General features: G+C 36.7%; 3 protein-coding genes across 3 annotated transcripts; 1 reads left to right on the top strand and 2 right to left on the bottom strand.

The window, feature by feature from the left end:
* Positions 1-737: 737 nt before the first annotated feature.
* Positions 738-2,787, bottom strand: LOC120012213 (remorin 4.1). Its single transcript, XM_038863536.1, has 2 exons — positions 1,987-2,787; positions 738-1,125 (listed from the first exon to the last, which is right to left on the bottom strand). Exons 1-2 carry the CDS (start codon positions 2,605-2,607, stop codon positions 934-936), a joined length of 813 nt encoding a protein of 270 aa, XP_038719464.1. The 5' UTR covers positions 2,608-2,787; the 3' UTR covers positions 738-933.
* A 5,394-nt stretch (positions 2,788-8,181) lies between these two features.
* On the top strand, positions 8,182-11,950 carry LOC120013309 (guanylate kinase 2). Its single transcript, XM_038865074.1, has 11 exons — positions 8,182-8,466; positions 8,971-9,006; positions 9,136-9,231; positions 9,323-9,399; positions 9,482-9,611; positions 9,914-10,276; positions 10,609-10,730; positions 10,811-10,946; positions 11,054-11,117; positions 11,223-11,325; positions 11,452-11,950. Exons 2-11 carry the CDS (start codon positions 9,004-9,006, stop codon positions 11,558-11,560), a joined length of 1,203 nt encoding a protein of 400 aa, XP_038721002.1. The 5' UTR covers positions 8,182-8,466; positions 8,971-9,003; the 3' UTR covers positions 11,561-11,950.
* A 10,816-nt stretch (positions 11,951-22,766) lies between these two features.
* Positions 22,767-26,420, bottom strand: LOC120012451 (LRR receptor-like serine/threonine-protein kinase EFR). The gene is made up of 2 exons (XM_038863878.1): positions 23,429-26,420; positions 22,767-23,310 (listed from the first exon to the last, which is right to left on the bottom strand). Exons 1-2 carry the CDS (start codon positions 26,418-26,420, stop codon positions 22,931-22,933), a joined length of 3,372 nt encoding a protein of 1,123 aa, XP_038719806.1. The 3' UTR covers positions 22,767-22,930.
* Between the last annotated feature and the right edge of the window lie 1,201 nt (positions 26,421-27,621).

A 27,621-nucleotide genomic window follows, 5' to 3' on the forward strand; every position in this document is an offset into this window, starting at 1 on the left:
AGCAATTGCAATGTTGTTTAGGTCAACTGGACCAACAAAAAACTTAGGAAACGTATAAAGTGGGGTATGAATGAGAAGGGAAATGTGGTATGCCATAATGACGTAATTTTGATGGTTCATAAAGTATATTTTTTATAATACTTTTGGTAAAGAGAGAATGAGATTGGAAGAGAAAATATGTAAAGTGAGTCCCAAATATGATAAACTAGCCAACATATAGATAAACCAAACTCATAATGTACTAGTTGGCCTGACAAAAATTACCAAGTAAAATGTCAATGTTGCTTCCATTCATTCATGTCCACATTGATGTCTTGCAACTTTTGAAAGTAATTGAAGAAAGTGGATCGATCCAAGTGATCCTCTTCGTAATAAATAATAAAAAAAAAGGCTAATGAGAGCAATAATTAGATTTTAAAACTTGTCTCCCTCTCTCCCATCAACAATAATATGTTGTTAGTCTACTATTTTCGTACAAGTAAATTATTCCAAAGTCATTCGACAATTGAGGCAACTACTCTCATAGACTTTTGGTTTTGTATAATCACCACCATCAAATCTTCTAGTAATGGTTTGCATTTGTGCATATATCTTAATACTTAATAGGGAAATGCTATTTGAGTTCTCTTATAATATTGGATAAATGACACAAAAGTGTTTTGGAGTCTTAAAAAACTTTAATTGGAATCTATATTTTAAGTTTAAAAAAAAAAATTGAAGTAGAGAGATTGTTCATATGCTATGGTGAATCTTTGCGCAAGAAACAAGAAAGTTGTTTCACATAACATCACCAAAGACAAGTCCTCAAAACCTTCATCAATACACATGAAAACACTCAAAATACAACCCCATCAATAATTAGGGTTCCTAAAAGTCCAAAAAGTGAAGGAACCCATACAATATTTGCAGGATTAATAGTAAGTTAAGAAGGGTTTAGAAGAAAGAACGCTTGACAGGGGGTCTACCAACAGCTCTCATTAAATTGGCTATTTCAAGAACCCTAGCAACTTTTGTTCCTCTCTTAGCCTCAGCAGAAGCCCTCTTCTCCTCTGCTTTTCTTCTTGCTTTTGCCACATCATTCTGCATCTTCTCTAGTGCTCTTGCTCTTTTCTCCTCCAACTTCCTCTGCACAACTCAAATTAATTAAACTCAATTATTTACTAAAGTAGCAAGCTAGCTAGATTAGTCATTAATTAATGTTGCTAGTCAAATTATTAATATAAGCTAACACAATATATAAAAGTAAGGATTATACAGGTGACCTAACCCATTGTTTTTTTTTTTTTTAAAATTAGGACTTGATTATGCGATGACATTTCTTCATGTGGCACTGTTGGCACTATGAGAGAACAACCACACTGGGAAAGGCTACTGCACTAATTCTATCTATGTGTATGTTTGCATGTTGTGCTTCAACAACACCTTTTGAAGTCTAGATTATTAATTCTAAGAATCTAGTACTTTAGACTTGCTGAGGTACTTAAGAGAACAGAACACAACAGTGGATCAAAATGGATGGCCTGACAAACGGACAGCAGAAAAACAAGTAGAATATGTCAAACATCTACAAATAAAAGACATGCATCAACAAGACTTTCCTTGTGTACCCTAAATTTACATGGGACAAAAAGTTATGCTCTCTTAATAAAAATTTACTGTTTATACTCTTTGGCTAATCAATCTTATATCCCATTCATCTTGCCAAATACCTATTGTTGACAAATTCTTAGATTTTGCTCTCCAAGTAGGCACTCATTAGTCATTGAGTCAATAAAAACGTAGTAGTGGTCCAAATTAGAAATTGGAGTCTTAGTTACCATCATTAACCCTTGCAACACTATAATTTGCCAAATAAAAAAGTAATTAACTAATTGCATGGAGATATAAACAACAAAACTAATCATGATGATCGTGATAATCACTAATTAATCATTAACATGTCCATGCAAGAGATGGCCAGAGAAACAAAATCAATTAAATCATTACCTCAACTTTCTTCATCCAAGAATTAGCCTTGTGAACTTGCTCTGATTCCCAACCATTAGTCACAGCATCCTCTCTCTTAAACCTATTATTAATCTTTGCAATCTTCGCGTTCTGCCATGCCGATATCCTTGTCTCCACCTCCTCTTTCTTCACCCTCTGCACCGACAACTCACCACCACCGACACGACCACTAACTCCTCCCACCTCCCCCGGAACATCTAACGGATTACTGTAATCCGGAACAATCGCCAAAGGATTAGTCTCTTCCCCCTCTGGCAACTCGTGATCCTCCCCAATCCTACGCAAATTATGGCTATTACTGTTGTTGCTGTTGGAGTTGTTATTGTTGCCGTCACCACTTACCGAGTCGGCGTTTATTGTGGATCCGGCGAGGACAAGAGCGCTGAATTCTCGGCTTATGGATGTGAAGTTCTCTGTGCTGACCTCGCTGGCCATGGACAAAGAAGATGATCTGACGCTGCCGCTGGTGTCCCACCGCCTACGGCTGGGGCCTGAGGTGGAGACCGGCTGAGGGTGTGGAGGAGTCAAGGCGTGGATGTCGCGGACATGTTCATCGTCGCTTTGGTCATAGTCGTGATGGTGACTCTGAGTGGTTAACATGATTAATTGATTTCTTTTAGTTTTTCAGTTTATGGTGGTTGAAGAAGATGGTGAAGAGTGGTTCAGATCGGTGGCCGGAGAGATGCATAAGATTGATAAATTTGAAGAAGGTTTAGTTGATGGTTAAGTATGGTTAAGAAATGGTAGAGGGACTCTGTAATGGAAAGTGAGAGTTCCTTTTCAAAAAGGAAAAAATATTTTTAGAAAGAAATTTGAACTTTTTTAAAAATGCAAAGAGCTTGTTTTTATGTGAACAATTGCAAATAACTTGTAGCTTATTGCTTCAATGGTAATTAAATAATAATTTGGGGCATTAAGGAGAAGGAGAAACATTAGGCAACTATTGTATATTGTTAGTGAAAGGCTCAAAAGTTTTTTTTTTTTTTTAAATATTGTAGATAAATATGTTTGTGGTTGGAATCAAACTTTGAACATACATATGTCTAACCCAATCAATTGTCAACCGAACCAAATCTGGTTGGTTGGTAAAGACTCAAAAGTTATTGGTGTCATAGTTTGTCTCACTTTTGTGGTGCAAATAACTTGTTGAAGAATGTTTCTACTTTAATTATATGCTCCATAATATTTGAATATAAAATCACCCCAAAAGGATATCTAATATAAACAACTATTATTATATAATCCAAGCGACGGTGAAAAGCCACCGATTAGGCACCAAAAAAAAAAAAAAAAAGGCACCAAAATAAGGAATAATCGAATGGTCAAAAAAGAGAAGTAAAAATAGTCTGGAATAAAAAAATTAGTGAGAACTTTGAAAATTTTTGTTCACATAAACCACGGATATTTGAATTCCTCAATTATTTCTGACCATTACAGCAAGTTATAAAATGTTGATGTTATGAATTGAATTTGAAATTTTCAAGTAGAAGCTATCCCCTCTTGAGTGGTTGGTTGATTAGTATTGATGATACCCAAATTAACCTCTCCTAGGATCTTGACATGTGATGTAAAATATCGAGTATTAATACATCAATCGAGAAGCTTCCTCGACCACCTACAAGGAAGAATCGAGAAGCCCAACCAAGGAGAAAGGATCAGAATGACCCATATAAGACATGACAATCGAAAAGAGAGTATCTCGATAAGACTGAGATGTCCCTTTGGTACTGACCAAGCATGATCCTAAGAGACCCGTGAAAATCTAGAGTCCTGAAGAAATCAACTCTATTTAGGAAGGGAATCATGATGGAATTCATCTTCATGTAAATCTGCCTAAGATCAAGAAGAAGAGATACCTGTTACCAAAATTAGAACTCTTCAACTCATATAAAATGGGATCCCGCTACACCTTACGCTTCTAAACCTTTACTAGAGAGAGAGAGCTACGAGCATCGAGCACTCCCAATTGGTAATATAGTGAGTTTAGCATCGAAAAGGTACCCCGAGCATATCCTCGGGGTCCCTTTTAGTTCATATGTTTCAGTACTGTGTAGGTTGTTCTTAGCAGAACCAAGGACAACATCTGACATCAGCCCTACCACTTGATACATCATCAAGACCGAATACATTTTTAGACGTTATCGAGTATTTATGAAAAATTAAAATTAAAAATTAACGTATGGTAACAAAAAAAAAATTGATTATCTCGTTGTAGATAATGTGTGTTAAAAAAATACCCAACAAATTAGCATACATTAGAGCGGGGTGAAAATCCAAATGAGCAGAAGTAGAAGTCTCCAATTGAAAAAGAAAAATCATTTTATTTGGTCATTTTTCTAGTATTTCATTAGTTAAGGGTGTCGGCCAAATATTTTTATAAAGGAGCTCACCATTATTTTAGTGGTGGCGGACCAATAAGACACTGCACGCGCGTCCCACAGTATCAGTCAAAGTTCTGAAGATAGAAAACACGTGGCATACTGCCACCCACTATTGCCCCATCAAAGATTGCTACCTGTATTCCCTCTCATGCAGTTGACGACACGACACCACTCGAAAACTGCCACGTGTGCGGTGACATTTGATCTTGGTTTCTTTGCTGTACAAATCGCCCACGTCTCACGTGATTAAACTAATTTATCCCTAACCAATAATTAATCAACCCTTATAGGGCCAATTAGGGAGTCACACGTGTACTATCTCTCAATTTTGGAATTACATAATGATTGTTATGGAAGTCCCAAGTGTGATGTTGGAATGGTGACACGTGCCCACTATTAATTACGTGACGAAGTTTGGTATTGTGGAGAATCTAAATGTGAACTTAGGTGTTGAACAGTGACCTATTGATAAGGTTGCGATATGGGGTTGGTGATAATGAAAAGGCTAAAACATTGATAATAATATCTTTGGCTTTTTCAAAAATAATAAATTAAAAGGAGACCAATGAAAATTTTCCTTCAATTTGAGGTTTTCATTTTACTTTTCAATAACAAAACTTTGACTGGGAAGTGTCAGCCAATTACCTTCAATGTTAATAATATCTTTTTATTTTTCCAAGTATAAAGATCTTCCCATGTCAATAATAATTTGGGATCAGAGAGTTGAAAAACATGGGATCCAACCGGTACATCATTTTGGTGCACCAAGTTCATAAAATTTTAAAAAAATCATAAATGTTTACATGAAGAATCCAATGGTATTTTTTTTCAGAACAAAAATCAAACTAACATGAAGAAGACATAGTTATTATAGATCTTGGATATAAACTCAAAATATTCGATTTTCGATCGTGTTCAATTTATTTTTTGTTTTGAACCCAAATATATCGTTGGATTTGTCATGCAAAATGCTGCACATTTATTATTTTTCAGAATTTTTTAATTTTTTTTGATGCATCAAAATGATGTATCGGTTGAGTCCAGTATTTTTCAACAATGAATCTCCCCCAAGGCCCCAATCCTTTGGGAGATGGGCTTAGGCCCACTACTTCAAATAATTCATGTTGTCAATTGGACCATGTCTTCTTCATTAGTCCAGCTTCCGCTTGTCCTTGAGTTGGGCTGAAATTTCAAATTCTAATTATGAGAGGCTTATTTATGTTCACATGCCCACCACAATTTTGTACTGCTCTTGCCTTGTTTTCTCAGGCCCAAGCCCAAGTCTAATCCAGTTTGCTTTTCAAATGAGCCTTTTAAAAGCCCATTGACCAAGTCCTCTATATTTAAAAGTCAGCTTCTTGGATAAGCAATTTCTAGTCAACACCGACAATATGATAACTTGTCTTGCATCATGCAATTAACTACCTAATCTTGCGGTTAATTAATTAATTATAATTAGCAACTTGGTCTAAAATCAAATTAAGCATTTTTCGTGGATTACTTTCACTTCACTATCAACGTAAGAGACAAGCAAATGGAGAAACCCCTCAACTTGCTTTTTACACACGCAATCCATCAAATTGGGGCATTTTAAGAGAGAAGAAAAGAACTTCATTCTATGTTGATAAAAAAAAAATGGTCATCTTTCAGAACATAAATTTGATCTTGAAGCAAAAAAGATGGGGTCTACTGTGAAGGAGGCTAGAGAGGGACAGCAAAGCTTTTGATGGGCCATTGGTGGGCCTTGTCATTGACCAACTATCCATTGGAGGGGGAGAAAAAAAAAAAACATGGTCCAAGTCCATTGGCTCCAAACCCTTTTGCAAATATGTGGTAAAGTTTGTCAAAATGAGAAAGACTGAGTGCCTAATCTAGGATAATTCAAATCATATTTTTTTAGAAAAAAAAAGTATGAAAAGCACAAAAAATGTAGGAAAGAAGAAATGACTATTATGAGTGTCTTTTCATTTATCTTTTTCTCATGTTTTATATTTTTGGATTTTTGTGACGGAAAATTATAGGCTGAAAAGCCTATGTAAATCCTTAATATTTAAATCATTACACTCTTTTCAATTATCTTAAGTAATTGTAACCCAACATGCACACATGACAGGTGGTCTAGTTCTAAATTTGTGTTAAACAAAAATCGAAATAACTTTGAAATTGGTCCCGGAAAGTCCAGACCGAAACACGCGTGGGAAATAATATGCGTCAAAACTGTTGGACGTTGGAGTTAAATTTGCGACCTCCCTCATTTACAGTGAGTTATCATAGTCAACTTTATCATCTCAAGCCAAACTTCTTTGAATATTAATTATAAGCTTTTTTTTATTATGAATCTTTAGTTTCAAGACTAATAAAGTACTGTATGCCTTACCAATCTATGAGTGATTACTTACATAACAAGGTGTTGTTTGCTCTACTATGAAAAAGAATTTTTAAAAAATTAATCAACGGGTTTCTTTTAAATCAATTGAGTGACAATTTAGTGGTGAACTTCTCTAGGTCAACCATATAGATTCGGGAGGTCTTGAGTTCAATCTTACTAGGAGAGCAATATCTTTGTTGTGGTTGCACAATGAGTTTTTGCCCAACTTACTCTGACAATTCGAATTTAGGGCCATACGGATGTCAAAAAGGATAAGCTTTATGAATTTAAGATCATATCAGATTGTCAAAGGGTACGCTTGTACGATTTCGTTCGCGGTTAAAAAAGAGAGAGTATATATGAATGGTAAAATACAAAGAAAGATGGATGATATTATTATCTAGATTAGCGTTATATTCAATCATATGTTTATTCCCTACAGAACATTAAGCAACTTGGCACCTTTTTTCTAGTAGAAGGAAAAAAAAAACTTTCATCTTTTAAAGTAATTGACTTCAGTACTTCACACATACACAATTTTTTTTTAAAAAAAAGAATAATATGGAAAATAATTTGAGAATTAGCATATATGTTAGTTTTAAAATGTTGTATCAAATATTTTTTCAAATGTTGTGATACTTTTGTTCAATTTTTGCTTGTATCATGTATGCTGTTTCAAATGATATGTCAAATTATTATATACAAAAGAATTATGGAATTCATTAGTAAACAAAAGTAATTAATTATCGAATTATTACATATTTCAAACGAATGAGGGATATATTCAATCAAAGGATATATTTAAGACAAAAAAATTAAAATAATAATTGTATATATGTTATTAAACTTATTACATATTTTTGTAATAAATATTTACCTTTTTTATAATAAATATTTACCAAGTTAATTAATGGCAAAATATATTTGGAATTTAACTGATAAATGTGGGGTATTCAGGTATTTGATGGTTAAAAAGTTGGAATTTAAAGATCTAGCTTATTAATAAACACTAATTTGGGTTTCATAATATCAAAAAAAAATGTTATTAAGAGAAGACAATATATACATACACCAACAAGCATATTTAGATTCATTTGTAGATCCAAAAATACCTTTTTATTAATGTGACATAATGCATACAAGGACAAAACATTTACAAAATTTTCTCTATTTTCTCTTTTAATTTATATATTTTTTAAAAATGCAGTAGAAAAATATATTTATTGTTGGAATTGAATCTTGCATCCACGTATGCCTAATTGTACTGGTTGTGAATCGAATCAACTATCGTTTTAATTTATATTTATTGAGAATAAAGTGAAAAAAAAAATAGAAAAAGGGAAGAGAGAGAAATAGAAGCTTCGTAGGCAACCCTCCCACAGGAAAACAAGGGCCGGTCTTGTTGTTTCGTTTCGTGAATTGAATGCGACCTAAAGCAGAACCCACCGCCCCTTCTCTCTCTCCTCTTCTTCTCTCTGGGGCCTCTTCTTACAAATAGAGACAATGGTTCTCGAAATCTACTGCGACTCATTCTTCTCATTTTCTTCCGACTTTTTTCTCCCTAACCGTGTTTTGATTTGACAAACAGCTTAGAATTTAAGAACTCCAAAAAAGAGAAGAAAACCCAACTCAAAACTGATCCTCATCCTGCAAATTTAACAGCGAAGGAGCCTCTTTTTACAGCTTTCTGAATCTTCTACGTATACAAAGGTATAAACTTGGGTGTCAATATTTCTCCCCTTCTGCTGTTCTGATTTTTTTTTAATGTTTAGCATCAACCAATGGCTTGAATCTTGATCCATGTTTTTATTAGTCTTTTAGAAGATGATAATATTAGCTTCATCTCTCCAATTGTAAAGGATTTCCTTTCCTTTCCTTTTGAATCTGGAATGATGGGCTTTGGTAGATTTTGTATTTTTTTGAAGAAACAAACAACAGTAGTGGTTTAGCCTTATTTTCCTCTTGTTTTTGGTGCTTTTGTGCATTAATTTTTGAATGTTAAAATTGACATCTGGGGTTTATTTTTGTGGCCTTTGGCCAAGTTTGAACATTTTGCTATAGTTCTGATAGTACGTATATGGGGTAGAGTAGCCCAATTGTATTAATCTAGGCTTAGATTTGTGTCCACTCTAGCTGTTTCTTTACATTTGTTGCTAGATCCAGAAATATGGTATTTTGGATTTGATGTTTTACCCTTCCATGTCTGTTGATCAGGCTGAATCTTGTATTTGGAGGCATAGATTCTCCATGGTGAGCTATTATTTATTACGTTAATTTATTAATTTTTTATTGAAGAAATCTAACCTGATGACCGGAAATATGAATTGAGATTATTTTTCATCTTTGATATTTGATTGTGGATCCCATTGTGGTCATTAGGGAGAGGCCCCAGCATTCTTTGTTGATGATCTGCAGAACGGTTGTGGTTTGACATCTAATTGCTGCCAGACTGCTACTGTTATTGGCTCTAAAAGGGTATGTTCAATTGATGGTTAACTTTGATCTTCTCTGGAGTGCTCCCCCTTGAACATCCACATTAAGAATTGTGTATGTATGTTTTGTACAGTATTTGATTGGCAAGACAGATGGTGAATCGACAATCTCTATTGATGTTAGAATTTTTGATGAATATCAAGGAGAGTGGTGAGTTGATAGCTTTGGCTTAGGAATTGCTTCACTTTGATTTTCTTTTTTCTATGAGGATTCACGTTCCTTATATGTGCAGGGTGATTCCTGCTGTGCTTGGAACAAAACCTGAGCCATGTAAAGGCCTTTCGGCAGTACCTTTAAATGGTGATCGAATATTGATTATCAGGAAGGGTTCTTTGCCAGCTGACAGTATTTGGTTCCTTGAGGTTTGTATTCCCATCTCTTGAAACACCTTGAGACTAAATCAGGGCTACAGAAAGGTTCATTGCGATTAGGTGACTACTATGGACCCCACCTGCTTGAATTGTTAAATTGTTTTTATGAACGTTACTTTTTGTCATCATTTCTTTCCTTGTAAATATAAGAAGAATAAATCATCTCAAATCATCAACCTAGTTCATATTCTATGAACGAAACATTGGGAAAGTCGATTTATATTGATGTTTATCACTCAACAGAACAATATTGACTTTCTTACAGTTACCCAATTTCTCCTGTTAATTGGTAGGTGGACTCCAAGTATGTTAGGGATCAGAAGAAAGTGTTGGGAACTGAGGTGGTTGCCTGGAGTAAGGGTGTGATTGGTGTCTCTGAGAAGCCAATTGTGATTAGTGGTCCTTCTGGAGTAGGTAAGGGGACACTAATATCCATGCTTATGAAGGAATTCCCATCCATGTTTGGGTTTTCGGTTAGTCACACAACTCGCGCACCAAGGAGCATGGAGCAGAATGGGGTCCATTATCATTTCACTGAACGAAGTGTTATGGAGAAAGATATCAAGGATGGGAAGTTCCTTGAGTATGCTTCAGTTCATGGAAATCTCTATGGTACCAGTATTGAAGCTGTTGAGGCCGTGGCTGATGCAGGAAAGGTAAATACTTATGTGTTTATTTAATATGTTACCTTGCATCTAATGTTCTTTTTTTCATAAGTAGTGGAATCTGGCATGTTTTAGCCAAACCTTCAACACAGCCTGGTGTATGCTTGTATGGTATGGAGAATGGCTTATATGTCTTATAGTTTATGTGGCTTATTTATTTTTGGTGCAGAGGGGATGATACATATAGATAGGTAGCTTTGGACTTGCCTGGGAATTATTTTGAATATTAATTTTATTGTGGATGACGGTACTCTTTGGATTCCATTCTTGCAAAAAATAGTCTTTTGTACTGATTGATATTGTTTGCATTATTTCGATGTTAGAGATGCATTCTTGATATTGATGTTCAAGGGGCAAGGTCTGTGAGGGCAAGCTCTCTTGATGCTACATTCATCTTTATCTGTCCACCTTCGATGGAGGAGCTTGAGAAGCGCCTTCGCTCAAGGTGAGTAGATAGATATCTCATCTGGATCTTTGCCATCCCTGAATCTTCTGTGATCAAACCAATATGAGTGTTCTTAATAGGGGCACCGAAGCAGAGGAACAGGTCCTAAAACGACTCCGAAATGCTGAAGCAGAGATTGAACAAGGAAAATCCTCATGCATCTTTGATCATATCTTATATAATGACAACCTTGATGAGTGTTACAAGAATCTCAAGGTATTGTTTGATTTTCTTCCGTGATTTTTATGAACGGCGTAGCTTTTCCTTGACTATATTAACTTTCTACTTCTATTTTGTGATGTACCAATTGTTTGTCTCCTTAGAAACTTTTGGGATTGGATGGAACTACAGCTCCTTCCCATCAACAATGCAAGGCTTCTCTCAAATGTATGAGCCTTTGAAACTGGAAACTGTTGCTTGCACTATTATTTTGTCATTATTTCTCACCCACTATTTTAAGTGCACATATTTGTTCAAATGCCTATCCAATAGCCAATGGGGTCGATCTGCAGTCGGACCATACAGTATCGAAAGCTGATAACAAGATTCTGATAACTTCTGGGATACCAGGCAGCGAAAATGCATCAAAGAACTTGTCAGTCTTACTTCTTCTCTCATAACTATTTGGTGAAAAAAATTTTCAATGTCTCAGATTTTTGTTTGATCGAATGTCTCGTAGTGTAAAGATGGACTTACAACCACTTACATTTTGTTTTGATAGGATTATTTCCTCGCTCAAAGGAGGTGCGCCTGGACGGACAAGAGGGCTTGATATTTTTGCGGTTGATTCATCCTCAGATTGCTTGAATGAAATCATTCAGCTAAGCTAACAACAACTTCTGCACCCATTAACAAACTGACTTGGATTGGAAAGTCAGGAATCTTGTTTAAATCGTTAATTGCTTCAGAGAGAGAACAGCAATTGGGATCTTTAGAGGTTACTTTTGCAAGATTTACTTCCCACCATTCCTCAAATCATTATTTTCTTGTTTTGGAACAGCAATCACTTTAAAATTTGTGGCTTTGAACAACTACTATTCCAGATGCAATGAGATATGATTTATGATTCTTGCGGCGGATGATGAAAAGTACTTGAAATTCTGACTATGATGTTTCATATAATGTCTATTGTGGATTGTGTGATATGATGCAATCAGATAAAGAGGCCCCAATTGAGGTTGTGAATTGTTGTGAGAGACCATCAAAACTGTCCTTTTGCACTTTCTGTTGGTGTGGATAGACTTTTTATCAGTTGTTGCTTTGCTGTTTGTTTGGTTATATCTTGTTTTTTTTTTCTCCAAAAAAAATAAAATTTTAATTTCAAATTTAAAGTTTAAAAGAATTGCAACCTTTTCTCTTAGAATTCTTTCAAAAGTCGCCAAATTGGTTTCTTACTTTCGGTGATTGAAGTGGTGGTCTTGGGGTTTCCAAACTTGACAAAGACAGCAGCAGCAAACCAATGGCATATTTTAGGGGATGAGGGGGAGCTGCAAACCAATGGCATATTTAGTGCACAAGTTGCCAAGGTGAGCTCTCCAGTAACCTAATGGGACCCACATTGTTAGGTCATCCAGTGCAAGTGGGGGGAGATAGTTGGTACTTGGTCCTCTACAGTTTTTGTGGGCCCCGTTTTACATTTTGGACCCAATGATACTTAAACAGTTAAACCAAGTAAAACCCACAGCAAAGTGGGCCCAACAGAACAAAAATTTGGCAACCCAAAGAGCCCAAGTCTACGTTGCATATCCATGTTATCGTCCAAGGTGGATAATTTTTAAAATTCAAAATTTGAAAATCTCTCACAAATACCCACTCTCTCCCCCACCCTCACTCTCACACTCACCTTCTCTCTCCTCTCTCTCATCTCTTTTCTCTCTCTTTCCTCTCTCCTTTTTTCTCACTGTCGGAATCCAAGATCCATCGTCCGGCCACTGATGAGGGCGATCGACCCACCCAAATGAAGATCAAGAGCATCATGAATCATGCCCAAGCTTCGTTCTCCGTCAATAGCCACTTACTTCACTGGAATCTCACCTTGAAGTCGCGAACAATCAAAGCTTTTGGATCTCGATCCGGCCTAAAACACCCCTCCACAAAGCACCACCACCATTGGACTTATCTTGACGAACTTTACATGTTTTAGCCTTTGGATGGTCGGAATAGTCGTTGGATAATCAGTCCATTGATTTTGTGGGTCGGCACACCGTACACGAGATTGTGCAAAACTGGTGGAAGGAAATCACTTGTGTTTATTAGATGCTCTAATCATACTAATTGCTATCTTTATTGCTTTAATGATGTGGTTCTCTTAATTTTTTTCCCAAGTTTTTGATGTTGTGATACCTGCAGTTGCAAGTTTTTCATTTATTTAAAACAATGGATTTTGCTATTTCATTGATTCAATTTAATTGAATGACCATAGGTATGAAACGAAATTTAAAGGAATAAGTTATTCTATTGATAAAAATCAATGAAATTACCTATTCCACTGATTTAATTCAATGGAATAACTAATTCAATTGATTTAAATCAATATTTTTATACATGGTTTAACTAATTCAATTTATTTTTATTAGTGGAATTACCTTTAAAAGTAGCTTCCCAACACGAGAACAATAACTATGTAAAACTCATTTCTTGTGACAATAAGCAAGTGCCTCCAAGAGAGTATGTGGTCATTGTTTTTTGATTGTCTAGACATGGCTTGAGTTCATGAGCTTTATTTTCTTTGCACATAAACTAGAAGTGTGTTCTTGATTGCATTTTAGCTTTTAAATAAATGTATATTACATTGATTTTAAACAATGAATTAATTATTCCACTGGTTCAAAACAATGAATTTAGTTGTCCCACTTATCTAACAAATGGATTTAGCCATTCTACTTATTCAAAACAATGAATTTAGTTGTTCCACTAGTTTAAAACAATAAATTTAACTATTTCACTAGTTCAAAACAATGAATTTAGCTATCAAACAACATCACTCCTTATTCAAAAATAATAAATTTAGCTATCCAACAACACCACTCCTGATTCAATTAGGATGTCTGTTTACTTTACCCAAGCACACCCACTCCTAATTCTACAAAAGTAAAAAGTTTATGTTCAATAACTATACATCTTACAATAAAAGCAATGGGATGACATCCAAATCAGTGGAATGAGTAAATACATTGGTTTATATTCAATAACTATACATCTTACAATAAAAAGCAATGGGATGACATCCAAATTAGTAGAATGAATAAATACATTGGAATGAATAATCAGATGTCTCAAAAAAATAATGGAACGACATACGAAATCAATATAATAACTATTTCAGCGACTATTCTGGTTGTCAAAGGGTTGAAACCTGTAGAGCTTAGCAAGACGAGTCCAACGGTGGTGGTGGTTCGTAGAGAGGTGGCCTATGATAGCCAATCGGGCTCCCAAAATTTAGTTTGGCCGAGGCTTAAAGCTGAGATTCCGACGAAATAGACGACTATTGATGGCAAACGAAGGCTGGGGGTGAGTCATAACACTCCGGCACTTCAATTCGGAGGGTCGGACGGTGGAATTTGGGTTCTGACAGTGAGGAACAAAAGAGAGAGAAAGAGAGAGAAAATGAAAGAGAAAGAGAGAGCACGTGAGAATGAGTATTTGTTTAAAATTTTCAAAATTCAAAACTTGTCTCTTTTGTCTCACATGTTTTAGGCTACTATTTTATTTCATCTATCCAGTCAGCATCCTGGTCACACTGCCACATGTATTTGGGTTCTTTTGGGCCACTACTTTTTGGGCCATGTAGCATGCTGATTCTAATAACACATTCTACAAAGCAAATGCTTTGTGGTAGGAGGAGTTGGAACAACTTTTTCTTTCTTTTTTTTACCATTGGGGAACCACCATAAGGCCCGATCCTTTGGACCGAGCCCTATATTGTGAACCCCACGGGGAGAGTCCAGCTACCTCTGCTGAACCTCTGGGTAAGTCACTTGCCAGTCCTTAGAGGCTCAAGCCGCAACAAGCCACTAACCCACACCTGTCCGAGCCACGACTCATTTAATACGAATGTTTTGACTCGAACCTGGGGTGGATGGGACAACTAGACCAAACAAGTGGGGATAGTTGGGATAACTTCTTAAATAACCATCAAAACTCCTCCTAAACAAGAAGAAGCAGCAATAGCATTCAGTCATTTCAGTGTGGATGACTTGAGATTGATTTATTGAGTTTTCCATCTGGAATTCTTTAGGGCTTACTTGGATTGATACTTTAGAGAGTTAATTGAGGAGGGTTAAGAAGGGCGGAGTAACTTGATTGAACATCTATTTTGAGGTTCCAATGTCCTTTAATTAGGATGTTCCAGCACTTAGCTAATGTATTTTATTGTATTTTAGCTTAGTTTTACACTTACAAATGTTTCCCCTTGGTTTTGTAGGAATCATACCTAATTCAGGCAACTTGAAGTACCATTTTGGGCATTTTTGCAGGACACCTCCCAAGGTGTTCGGACATCCTACTTAGGCATCCGGACACATCCTTTAAAAAATGAAACAGGGCCTATAACGAAAACTTGATGAAGCCTAGGTGTTTAGACATTTTCAGAAGTCGTCGTCCGGACACCTTGTCATGAACCAGCAGATGCAACATAGATTTTTGAAGGGTTTTTCGGGTATTTCTTAATTGTAATCAATGGGGATTGATCTTGTAAGGGTAGTTAGGTATTTTCATTACCAAATAGGGTGTTTTAACCCTAAAAACACCATTCTTGAAAGAAGATATCCTTTTGGGGGAGTATCCTCCATCCCATTCTCTCTCTTAGGTTAGCATATTCTCTCTAGTTTTTGTTATGCTTTCTCTTGATTTTGCTATAAACACTAGTTTTGATCAATAAAATTGGTTGTTTATCTTCAATATCATGAGTGGCTAGGTTTGATTTCTAGTTTCTAATCCCGAAGGGTGGATGCAAAGTTTCGATTGCTTGAGGTATGTTTAAAGAGTCGTAGCTTCGATCTTTGTCCTTTAATTTTGTGATAGTTGTGTAATGGAGCGCATGAGAATAACATGCTTTATTGTGTTTTTCAGATTGCATAATCTAGGGATTCAATTTAATGTGTTTGATTAGAAATTATTAATGCCCAATGCATGATTTCCTTAATTGATTGAGTTTTCATTGCATAACTATTGATTAGAGCTCACCATTTGACCCACAGGCCTAGGCCTGGCCCGAGCCCAGCTCGAAAGTAGACTGGGCTTGGGCAGCCAACCCTATCCCTTAGACGGGCCTGGGCTCCATTTTTTGGGCCTGGCCTGGCCCGAAGCCCTACACCTCACGCCAATTTTGGCCCAACCCGAGCTCGAGCCCGACCCAAACCCGATATTATTTATTTATATATATATATATCTATATATATATATATACACACACATACATATATATATACACACACACATACACAGACAGTGCACACTGCCTGTGTATTTGTATATATATATATATATATATATATATATATATATATTATTGCAATGTATGTGTATATATATATATATACACATAATTCGTATATATTTCACCCTCTATAAAATATTGTTCAATTGTATAAAAATTAAAGTACAATTATGACATTAATCGAAGATCTAAACCTGGCCCGGGCCGGCCCTCTGCCTGAAAAAGTCTGGCCGACCAGGCCCGACACCGAGCCCTACTATTGATTGTGTGTATTGATGATGGGATTTTGTGGAATTTACGGAATATGCATGAGAGAGTTATGGTTAATTGGTATTTGAGTGTGAAACTAGGGTGCTAGCAAAGCAGAGCTCCAAAGGGGAATATTAATTCATAAGAGTAGGTGCCTACCCCTTTGCGTTCATCATAGACCAAGAAGCCCGATGACCTCCATGTAGGAATCAAAGTCTTCGTGCCTAATTTCTTTTGCATATGCATAGTTAATGGTTTCGCACAATGCATTGTGTATGATTGTGCGTGTTTGTAATTATACCTTGAGTATAAGAAATGAGTATCTACCGAGAAGGATTAGAGGCTAGACGTTTTTAATTAACTGTTGTATTTACTCTTGTTTTAGTTTGATTACAAAATGCGCATGCTTGCCGAGCCTTCGGCCCTTTTCCCTTTCCGTACTTTATTTGTTATTCTTTGCATTTAGCTCTTTAGTTAGTTGTTTGCATTTATCCACCAAAATTTGCATTTTGCTTCCTTGTGGATTCGACTTCGAACTTCCGGATTTTATTAATTGCCGACTACCCTACACTTGGGATAAGCACACACACGTACTACTTTGTGTCGATCATAACTCCACATTCCTTGGATTGTAAGACAAAGAGTTAAGTGGAGTTAAGTGGGGGTACTTTGTCCCTCACTTAACTCTCCAAATGTACATTTTGTAACCCCTCAATTGGGGGATTTGTGAGGTGTGAAAAAATTTTGTTTATAATTTTCAAAATCATGCATAATTTTTTTTCATTCATTTCAACTTAAATCTGATGAGTCAAGATAATCATCTCCCATGACTCCCTCACTTAACTCTCCCTTTATTAACTCTACTATACTCTTCATTTTACAATCCAAGCTAGCAAAGCCTAAGGTGAAAAGATGTTCAGTAAAGAGAAGCTCATGATCAATGTTGGGAAAAGAGGAAAAGATGCACAATACTATAGATCAGAGAAGTTGCTCAACGATGAAATTGCTCGGAAGTTTTTTTTTTTTTTTTTTGACTAGCTTTCCATTATTGTCATCTTTTTAACACTTGTATAGAGAAAACCTTATTAACACATATTCATGCATGTTACCGTACAAAAAAGAAAAGAAAAGATCCATGCATGTTAAATCCTGAATAGAAATAATATACAGATATCTTCTGTCTTCAAACTCCATACAAGGCCTGCTCTCAACTATGTACGTACATATTCATGTTATCTCCTCTCCCTCTTCTTCACCTAAAAATATAACGAACGCCAAGAATGATTTGCCGACGAAAACAACAAATATGAACAAGTACCTGCCATTGCACAATAACGTCTATTTCATCCACCATTTCCCCTATAAATGAACGTACTCGCTAAAAATTCCGAAACTACACCAGAGAGGAAGAGGCCTGTCCCACTTGCTCTTCAGTTGATGATAAGCGTCCTCTGAGAGGCACCATTCACAACAATTCTTTCACGCTGCCGCCCTGAGAAGTCGTTTTCCTCCCGGTGAAATCGCTGATGGTGTGGAAAAGACAAGTTTTCATTGCCACTGGTGTGCAACCATCGTGGATTGGCATTGAAGGAGATGTGGGAGGGCATTGGCCCGGAGATTGAAGAGTTGGAAGGAGTTGATGAAACAGTGGCGACAGAGTTGGTGTTCCTGCTAGTAGTCGTAGTATTAGTAGCATCTTGATCAAGCTTCTTCGTGTTCAGAAAACGTCCTCCACAACCTCTTGCCCTCCTCATTGCACGTAAATGTCGAGACTTGTGAAGATATGGCTGCAAAAATATATAATACGGAAACTTACAGCTTGTACTAGAGTTTTAGTCCAGGCCATAATAATCTTTAACACAACCTTGCAGAGAATCTCCAATATAGTGATGACGATATGAGAACAAAGGAAACCATGCCAATGATACAATGAAATTGCTTCCTAGCTAGAAACCTTTCTCATTCACCCTACAACATTGTGTTACAAGGGCTGATGGATTTGTTTCCAATGCAACAAAAGATGAGAACGAAGAAAGATGAAATAATTAAACTATGACTGTTTTCAGTTGAAGTTTAAACCCTTTACTCTCTCTATACGTGCCTCATCAGTTCCACAACGTAATGGTCGGTCTTCATCTCACACACTACAATATCTTGAAGGATATTCCTAGTACATCATGCCCGTAATTTTGTCGTACCTCGATGATCTTCTTATATGGGCATATAATCTTTTTGTAATCATGTCTACCCTTTTACGATGTATATCGTCCATAAACATTACAAAAGGACAGGCTAGCAGAATTCTGCCTTCCTTTCCCACCACCTCTAATGTTAGACGTATGCCCTGTCTGTATTTTTTTTCCTTCCATTTCAAAATATGCATAATCATTAAACTTTAGGTAACAACGGTCTTAGCACGAGCTCCCTTACTTTATTGTTAATGTAGGCAGATCAAGAAAGGAAAAGGAAAACACAAATCAAACCAACGTTTGATGTAAAGAACATGAGAATCCACCCGAAACTTGAAAGAAACTCTCTACGGTTTTCTGATATATTGATAGAATGAAAAGATAATGACCCCTAGGGCCGACTACAACCCTAATAGGAGCTAAAACGTAAAATGCAAAATAACAAAATTACCCCTAAAAACAAAAAAAAGGTTCATTTGAGGCTCAAAACGATGGAATTTGGCAAAACTAGGTTTGGTTCAGAACGCCGTTTTGCTTCAGCCAGTCAAATTTCATCGAATTCGGACAATGTTTGCTCCAACCCAGCCCAACAAAAACCAAGAACTTCAAGGCCCACTAAAATGATTTCTACTGACTGGTAAAACCTGTAATTAACTCCAACTTTCTATTTCTATCAAATCAACTTCAAAACACCCCAAATTTGGCTCAAAATTAGCTCCTATATCAATTATTTATCATATTTCGGTCGAAATGCTGAACTTTGCGATTATCGATAATAAAAGGTGTCCACTCCCATGCATCTTAAAACGTCATCCGGTAAATCTCCATCTTCAAACCGGAAATGTTGATTGTTTACAACAAAAAATTGCATAATGCCACTCCCAATCCAGATGATTTAATAGTTAATAACAATGAATAGAATTATAGAAGCTTCAAAAAAATAACTAAAAGAAAGTAATAGCTATGAAAAACAATGTAGTATAACCTAATTTGATGATTTAAGATTACCAAAAAAATAATCTTGCATATGCATACCTTTCTAGCTTTAATTACTTTCCTCTGAAGCTCAGCCTTGACACGCGATTGTCTTCGCCGCAAAATTCCATGTTACTGCTTCGCATTTACATAAATAGGTTCCTCAGCCACTTCAAGAGGCAGTGCCATTCTTGAGGTATGCAATCCAAGATAAGGAGAATGAACCTAAAGAAACGGCAATCGTACTTAGCTCCACATAAATAAATGTGATTTAAAAGGTTGATAACCCATTTTACCCTAAATGCCAAAACCCTAATTAAAACGAATGTTTAAGCTTATAGCCTAAAAAAATTGGCCAAATCCGACTTCATTTGTTGCTTCACATGTCAACCAAACTCTTAAACTTTGTAACAAGTTCTTCTCTGACGAGGTTTTCACATCCATGATTTTAGGTACAAATGAGGATGCTTGAGCAACCAGAATGTATTAGTCCAAGTTGTTATGCTTTGTTGTATAAATTTTTTAAACGCACAAGGTGCATACCAAAGCCTGAGGTCCATAAGAAGGAACAGCTCCCCCACAGTATTGTTCGGAATACGGATATGTATTGCATGCCTGGAAAGAAAAAACTTTCACTTAGAACTCGGCATTACTCTACAGCAATAAAAAAGAAGAGAATGAAAATCATAAACACCAGATAGATCATGGCTATGTGTAAGCAACTATTGATGCAAATGCTAGTCTAGTACCCGGGGGAGACAATTTGCATGTTGTAGTAAACTATCCCAACTAATAGAACCCCATTATAGACAAGAGGAGATTGGTAAAACAAGTCTTATTCCAAAACATATCTTACAAGACCTTTTATAGGCATCAAGCATAGCTACAACCATAGTTAACGTCAGTTAATCCTGTCGCCGACAATTAACCATGGCTTAACTAACCAGTCAACTAACCCTAGTTAACTTACATGATTGCGCTTTATCTTTATTGTCACACATCACACACAGAGCTTATCACACATACTTTATCTTACAATATTCACAAAACGACAAGACTGTCAGTCTTTAAGGAAAGTGCCTTTATGGAGGTCATCTCTGTTCTTGGATTCTTCTTGTCTTCCAATCTGAGCCAGCGTCAAATGTCTTAATCCAGTCAAACAAATAGGATTCAATCTCATCTGTAAATTCACCAGCATAAGGCTGACACCAAACAACTTTTGGGATCTGTGAAGGACGATACTCATTGAATTCACACATTCGTGGCTTGAACATATTCATGTAATTGTGGTCTTGGCAGCAGTGAACATTGGTTGTGACATCAGACACATATGGACTAGTAACATCAACAGGCCATGTGTCATAATCCAAAACATAATAGACAAGATGATATTATGCAAGAAATCCTGTGGAGTGAGGATCTTGTTCCAAACCAAGCAGCCGGTGGAAAACCATTCTTAGAAACCCATGCTGGTATTGATTAAGAAAATCATCCACGTGCTGAGGGCTCATGAACCAATAAAGGAAAATGGAGAGATTTGTCCTTTCTGGTCGAGGAGGGAAATATGGATAATGAGTACGACAAAAGGTTAAGATAAATCTTAAGAGTGTGAGGAGAAAGTTGGAAAGCTATGTGATATAGTTGTAGCATATGATGAAGAGAGATCATCATTGGTGTGGGGAAATAATAGTAGTCCTTAAACTGAAAGAGATTCAAAAATGGAAACTGGGGGTGATGAAGAGAACCGGTAAGAGTATAACCATGCTGTAAGGTGGAAACCTTCAAAAAGGACTGATATAGATTGAAAGCACGTTGAGTCATCGTTTGGGAGAAAATGTCTTGTAACAGCTCAAATGACACTTCTGTCAAAATTTCACTAGAAATCATACCAATGAGAGGGAGTATGATCATGGAAGTTTGAAGAGTGGGATTTTTGGAGAATATGTCTGTCAAAATATTAGACTTTCATTTGATATGAGAGACATCAAAGGTGAACTGAGAAAACCAGGCATTCCACCGCAACAATTGAGAATTTGGGAGAGCTTTTCCTTTGAATTTTAGCATGTTGGGGAAGGAGGACATATCCATTTCGACAAGAAAATGATAGCCCAAAAGATGAAATTGAAACTTTTCAATTCCCCGTTTAACTGCCAAGATTTCTTTGAATGTAGAATGATAATGCAACTTAACAGGTTTGAAAGTACCGGATTTGTATCCACACAATGTTCTGTGGCGCTCTTTTTCTTCAAAAAGAATGGCCGCCCAATACTCATCACTGACATCAATCTGCAAAATTCTTTTCCCTGTGGCAGGGATTTGTAGAGCAGGAAGATTATGAGCATGAGACTGAATAGCCTGTATGGCAGCAGTATGTTGCATTTGCCAAGGTGGAGCATTCTTTTTTAACAAAGGGTGGAGAATCTGAAGATGCTGAGCAACCTTGGGAAGGAAATTAGACATGTAGTTTACAAGGCCTAGAACTGTTGTAATTCAACCTTGGACAGAGGTCCAATAGAAAATTTTGACAACTGGGATGCCAAATGTGGTTGAAGTTCATATGAGCTTTTCGTAAACCGTAACCCAAGGAAATCACAAGATTCTTGTGCAAGTATTATATTTTTTTCCTGAGAGCATTACACCATGACGATTTACTATGTTGAAGAATTGTTGGAGAAGTGTGGCATGTTCAGCTTGTCCTGTAGAAAACAACAAACTGTCATCAATGTAAATTAAGGCAGAGTTTGCCAATGGTGCAAAGATCCTTGTCATCGTCTTCTGAAAGACTGAAGATGCATTTTAAGACTAAAAGGAAGGACAGTCAGAAATGTTTATCTGGGATGCAAAAGGCTGTCTTGGGTCTTTATGAGGGGATGAGACCAATCTTCCAGAATCCAACTTTGCAGTCGAATTTAGAAAACAAAGTAGCATTAGCAATGCGAGAGACCAAAGTTGCTTGTTAGGTAGAGGAAATTTATCATCAACGAGAAAATGATTCAACGGCTGATAATTAATCACCAATACAGGGTGAGCAAAAATGGGGGTGGACTAGGCCAAATGGCTACAAGCCTATAATTGCACTTGGGTTGGGGCATATGATTTATCAGGATGTGTAAGAGTCAATAATAATTTTCATTAATTGAAAACACATGTAATTGCTAATAATTTTCATTAATTTAGTCACACAAATGTATATATATGTGTGTGTATATAATATATAAACATACACACATACATGTCTATATGACTTATTCACAATATAATACATATGGACGAGAATAATAAATGGAAATGAGAGAGATTTTATTGTGAATGAGAGGGGAATATCTGCATCCTTATCATCTCTGTGTCCTTCATGAAGCAAGAAACACAGAACGATATCTTCTACTGTGTAGAATCTTCAGCTTGATCTGGGTCAGCTTGGCAATTATGTCCTTGACATCCATTCTTTCGTCTGGTATTTCTCTTGAACACTCGAGACCCATTTCCAAGAGGGAGAAAAGAAAACCATGTACCATGTCAATATCTCTAGTGTTGTTTCCATTTGGCTTTAAAACACAATCAACAACATCCAGGAGCGCATTAGGAAATGATGCGCTAACCCATTGTTTCAAGCTCGCTTCTCCGCTAAACATTTCATCTGTGGGTTTCTTCCCAGTAACTATTTCCAGCATCATTATCCCATAGCTGTATACGTCACCCTTTACAAAAACACGTCCCTCTGAGCCATACTCTATTCAATTATGATCACATTTGTCAACAAGTTACATTATCATTTGTACAGAACTCGTTTGTAATTTGGCAAATTAATCAAAATAATTACTTAAATATTTAGGGAGTATCGAATTTACCAGGTGCAACATAGCCGATGGTGCCTAATGTCATGGTATGCATTGCATCTTCAGCTTTTGGTAGAATTTTTGCAATGCCGAAGTCACCAACATGTGCTACCATGTCTTCATCTAGTAAGATATTGCTGGGCTTTAGATCACAGTGTACGACTGGGTCTGACTGACCATAATGGAGATAATCTAAAGCTGTTGCCACATCAATCATAATGTTGACCCGTTGAAAGAGATTCAAGTTGCGGTTTTCGGAGTACAACCACTTCTCAAGGCTTCCATTTGACATATACTCCATAATCAAAGCTCTAAAATCAAGATTCGAGCAAGAAGTGATGATCTTAACAAGATTTCTATGTCTAGTTGTCCTCAAGACTTTGCACTCTACATCAAAACTGTTGAATGCACCATGTGTTTTTGGATTTAGAACCTTTACAGCAACAACAGTGCCATCTGAAATCGTTCCCAAATAGACTGAACCGTAACTCCCAATTCCAAGGATATTGCCTTCAGAGAAGTCATTCGTAGCGCGACGAAGTTCATGATATGTTATCATTTTGTGCTCAGGTATTTGTATTGAATCCGGAGAACTTGGAGTACTCTTTTTGTTCTTTTGTTTGAATGCTCTCAGTATGCATAGAAGAGAAACAAAGATTAGCATTGCTGCAACAACTGGAACAATGTACTTAAGCAGGATATGTTTGGTGTTGGAATTTTGACGAGAGCAAGATTTTAGTAATAATTCCCCGCAAAGCTCGGTATTTTTCAGAAAAGATTCGGCCGTAAAGTTAGCAAAAGTTCCTCCATTTGGGATCTCTCCTGATAAATCGTTGTAAGATAGATTGAAATGTTTGAGATGATTGAGTGACTCGAGTGACTTGGGAATAATACCAGATAGATTATTGTAGGAGAGATCTAAGAACTCTAATGATTGTAAGTCACCAAGTGACTCTGGAATAGTCTCATGCAATGAGTTCTTTGACAGATTAAGCGAACTTAAGCTTTCAAATGCTCCAAGAATAGTTGGGATTTTACCTGTGATATGATTCCAAGAAATATCCAACTTTTCCATAACCCTCGACATCTTGATTTCCGAAGATAGGTTCCCACCCAAAGAGTTGTTTGATAAATCCATGAAGATGAGATTTTCAAGGGTCCATAAACTTGCAGGAATTGATGAGGTCAATAAGTTACTTCTGAGATTTAACTCTTGAAGATGATTCAACGATCCAATGCAATGTGGAATAGGTCCAGTAAGCTTGTTATCTTGGAGTCCCATTTCTCCTAGATTTCTTAGATTACAAATTTCTTCAGGGATAGAACCTCCAATCTGATTGTTATAGAGATGCAACCTTTGTAAGTTTCGCAAATCGCCAATAGTTGGTGGAATAGTTCCGTTGAGGTTGTTATCTCTTAAATCCAATAAATTCAAGTTTCTTAATGCACCGATTGATCCTGGAATTGGCCCATTTATCTGGTTTCCGGAGGCATAAATCGTTTGCAGAGAATCTGAAAAATTGCCCATGGAATATGGTAAGACACCACCAAGACGACTATTCACCATGCTCAGCTTTTCGAGGAACCGGCAATTTGTTAGTGCAGCAAGAAACCTCAGCTCCTCAAACGCGGGGTATCTGGTAAGTCTATTTTGATCTATACTGAGGAAGCGAAGGCGAGGTAAATTTCCGAGACTTGAAGGTATTGATCCACCGAACAAGTTGTCAGATATGTCCAGTAGAGACAATTTCGATGAGTTTGATAAGTAAGCAGGAATGTTTCCACCAATTCGATTGACCCCAAAATATATCTCTTCAAGATTTGGAAGCCAAAGCCCCATATCAGACGGAAGATCTCCTGAGATGCCATTGTTCAAAATTGACATTACTCTGAGAGAGGAAATGTTGAAGACTGAGTGAGGTATGAGCTCAGAGAGGTGATTGTACTGCAAATTCAAGAATTCCAAACTTGTCAATTTCCCAAACTCGTCAGGAATACCTCCATGAATTTTATTTTCGAACAATGTAAACCACGCTAGGCTCGAAATGTTTCCTAAAGAAGTTGGAATTGTACCAGTCAAGTCATTTCTTGATAGATAAAGCGTCTGGAGCCTCTGCAGAGTCCCGAGTTCCATTGGTACACTTCCATTCAATTTGTTGCGTGAGAGATCCAACGTTGTTAATCCTGTGCAATTGTGCAAAGTAGATGGAATTTGGCCTATAAATTGGTTGCCAGCAAGGCGTAGTATCTCAAGTCTAATCCAGTTGAGACAAATATCAATTGGAAGATAGCCAGAGAAGCTATTGTTTTCAAGACTAAGAAATTTAATAGAGGAGATATTCAATATGAACGATGGAAATGAACCTGTAAATTTGTTATTCACCAGTGACAATCTCTCTAACGTAGACATATTTCCAATGGAAACTGGGATTGTTCCATGGAGATTGTTTTCAGCTACATGGAGGAGTTGAAGGTTATTTAAAGTGCCCAACTCCTCTGGTATGCCACCACTTAACATGTTTATCGAGAGGCCGACAACTTCAAGCTTAAAGCAGTTTTGTAAACTCGGAGGAATCGATCCTTCCAATTGGTTCATTTGTAATATAAGTCTATTGAGCCTACGCAAATGACCGAGCTCATACGGTATGTGACCATGAAAACTGTTGTTAGAAAGAACAAGTGAAACCAGGAAGGATAGGTTTCCAACATAAGGGGATATCGTACCTTCAAGCCCCATATTTGAAAAATCCAGAGCCATGACTCTCTGCCTGCGCTTGCTACAAGTGACCCCAACCCAGTCACAGAAGCTGGCTTCTCTACTCCAGTTAGTGTTACTGCCCATGATTGTGTTGGTGGGATCATATGTTATCGCAGAACTGAAAGCAACAAGAGCTTCTTCATCAGTCACATTCGAGGAGGAGGGTACAGATAAAGAAGGAGCTGCCAATGACAGAATCAATAGCAGTACAAGGTGAGAAAGAAAGACTAATGCTTTGAGAATCATGGTTAATTATTTGAGAAAATCATGGCTTACTTCTACATTATATCATAGATTTAGACCAATTATTTAATGGTTGATGACCATAATTTTCAGACGGCAAAGAAAAGTTACTTTTGTTATAAGGCCGGCCGGCGACCAAGGGCGGAACCAAGAATTCATGTTAGGGGGGACTGTTAAAAGTTGGTTGAGGTCCGGGGGCAGCGCCCCCGGAATTTTTTTTTAGGCTATTTATATTACATCTATTTAATTGATAGTACAAGTTACTAAAATTAGTTGATTATACATTTAGGCTTATTGTTAGTTGAGAGTCTTGAGACGAACTTACGAAGCAATACGGTTACACACTTGCACCAACGAAGGAGAGTAGGTACGGAGTGTGTTTTTTTTAGGTGACTAAGTGTATATTTAGGTATGAACCTGTATATAATTGTATTTTTATTTATTTATGTATACTTATATTAGTATATATCTATATGTATATGTATGTATGCATGCATGCATCCATATATATGTGTATATATGTGCATGTATATATGTGTATATATATGTAAGTATATATATATAATTACCAAACATTTGGGGGGGACTACAGCCTAGTGTAGTCCCCCCTAAATCCGCCCTTGCCGGCGACACCATTTTACTATTTGTATGGTCATCGTTGCTGATGTCAAATTCAGAATATACCCATACTTTCCAGACGGCAAAGAAAATTTTGGTTTTCTTATAAGGCCGGCGGCCGGCGACACCATTTTAATTTTGTATTTTTTGTCATCTTTGCTTGAACTTATTCATGTTAGAGATAGAAACTTGAATGTATTTGTCTGTAAGCATCGTCAATCCTATTCTAATGTATAGCTTACGATGACTTGGTGTCATTTTCTATGTCGACGACTTGAAATTACATATGGTCACTCATAAATCCGTGTACTAAACCTATGTTTAAGTCTAAAACAAACGAAATTGGAATCCATATGAGAGGAGCAATTTTAAATATTTTTATAAAATCGTAGAATCAACTCTTAAGAGGTTACAAGCTTAAACAAATAGGAAACCGAGTACTTAGCAAACAAAGAAACTAAAACAAAGGGAATCACAAATTACAAAATGGGCCTCCATGTGATGAGTTGTTGAATTTTCCACTTAACACGTGCGGGCGAACGTGAGAACATGGTTCTTATCCCACGTCGCTTGGGCTTGTATATAT

The sequence above is a fragment of the Tripterygium wilfordii genome, chromosome 13 (genome assembly GCF_013401445.1).
Source record: "Tripterygium wilfordii isolate XIE 37 chromosome 13, ASM1340144v1, whole genome shotgun sequence".
Lineage (NCBI taxonomy): Eukaryota > Viridiplantae > Streptophyta > Magnoliopsida > Celastrales > Celastraceae > Tripterygium > Tripterygium wilfordii.

Bases quoted from the DNA above. Each gene is read 5' to 3' on its own strand.
- LOC120013309 (XM_038865074.1), top strand. The intron at 10,731-10,810 runs GTGAGTAGATAG...TGTTCTTAATAG, and splicing joins GAGAAGCGCCTTCGCTCAAG to GGGCACCGAAGCAGAGGAAC. The intron at 11,118-11,222 runs GTATGAGCCTTT...CCTATCCAATAG, and splicing joins ATGCAAGGCTTCTCTCAAAT to CCAATGGGGTCGATCTGCAG.
- LOC120012451 (XM_038863878.1), bottom strand. From the start codon at position 26,420: ATGATTCTCAAAGCATTAGTCTTTCTTTCTCACCTTGTACTGCTATTG. The intron at 23,311-23,428 runs GTAAATTCGATA...ATAATTGAATAG, and splicing joins CATCGGCTATGTTGCACCTG to AGTATGGCTCAGAGGGACGT.
- LOC120012213 (XM_038863536.1), bottom strand. From the start codon at position 2,607: ATGTTAACCACTCAGAGTCACCATCACGACTATGACCAAAGCGACGAT. The intron at 1,126-1,986 runs GTAATGATTTAA...TGAGTTGTGCAG, and splicing joins CTTGGATGAAGAAAGTTGAG to AGGAAGTTGGAGGAGAAAAG.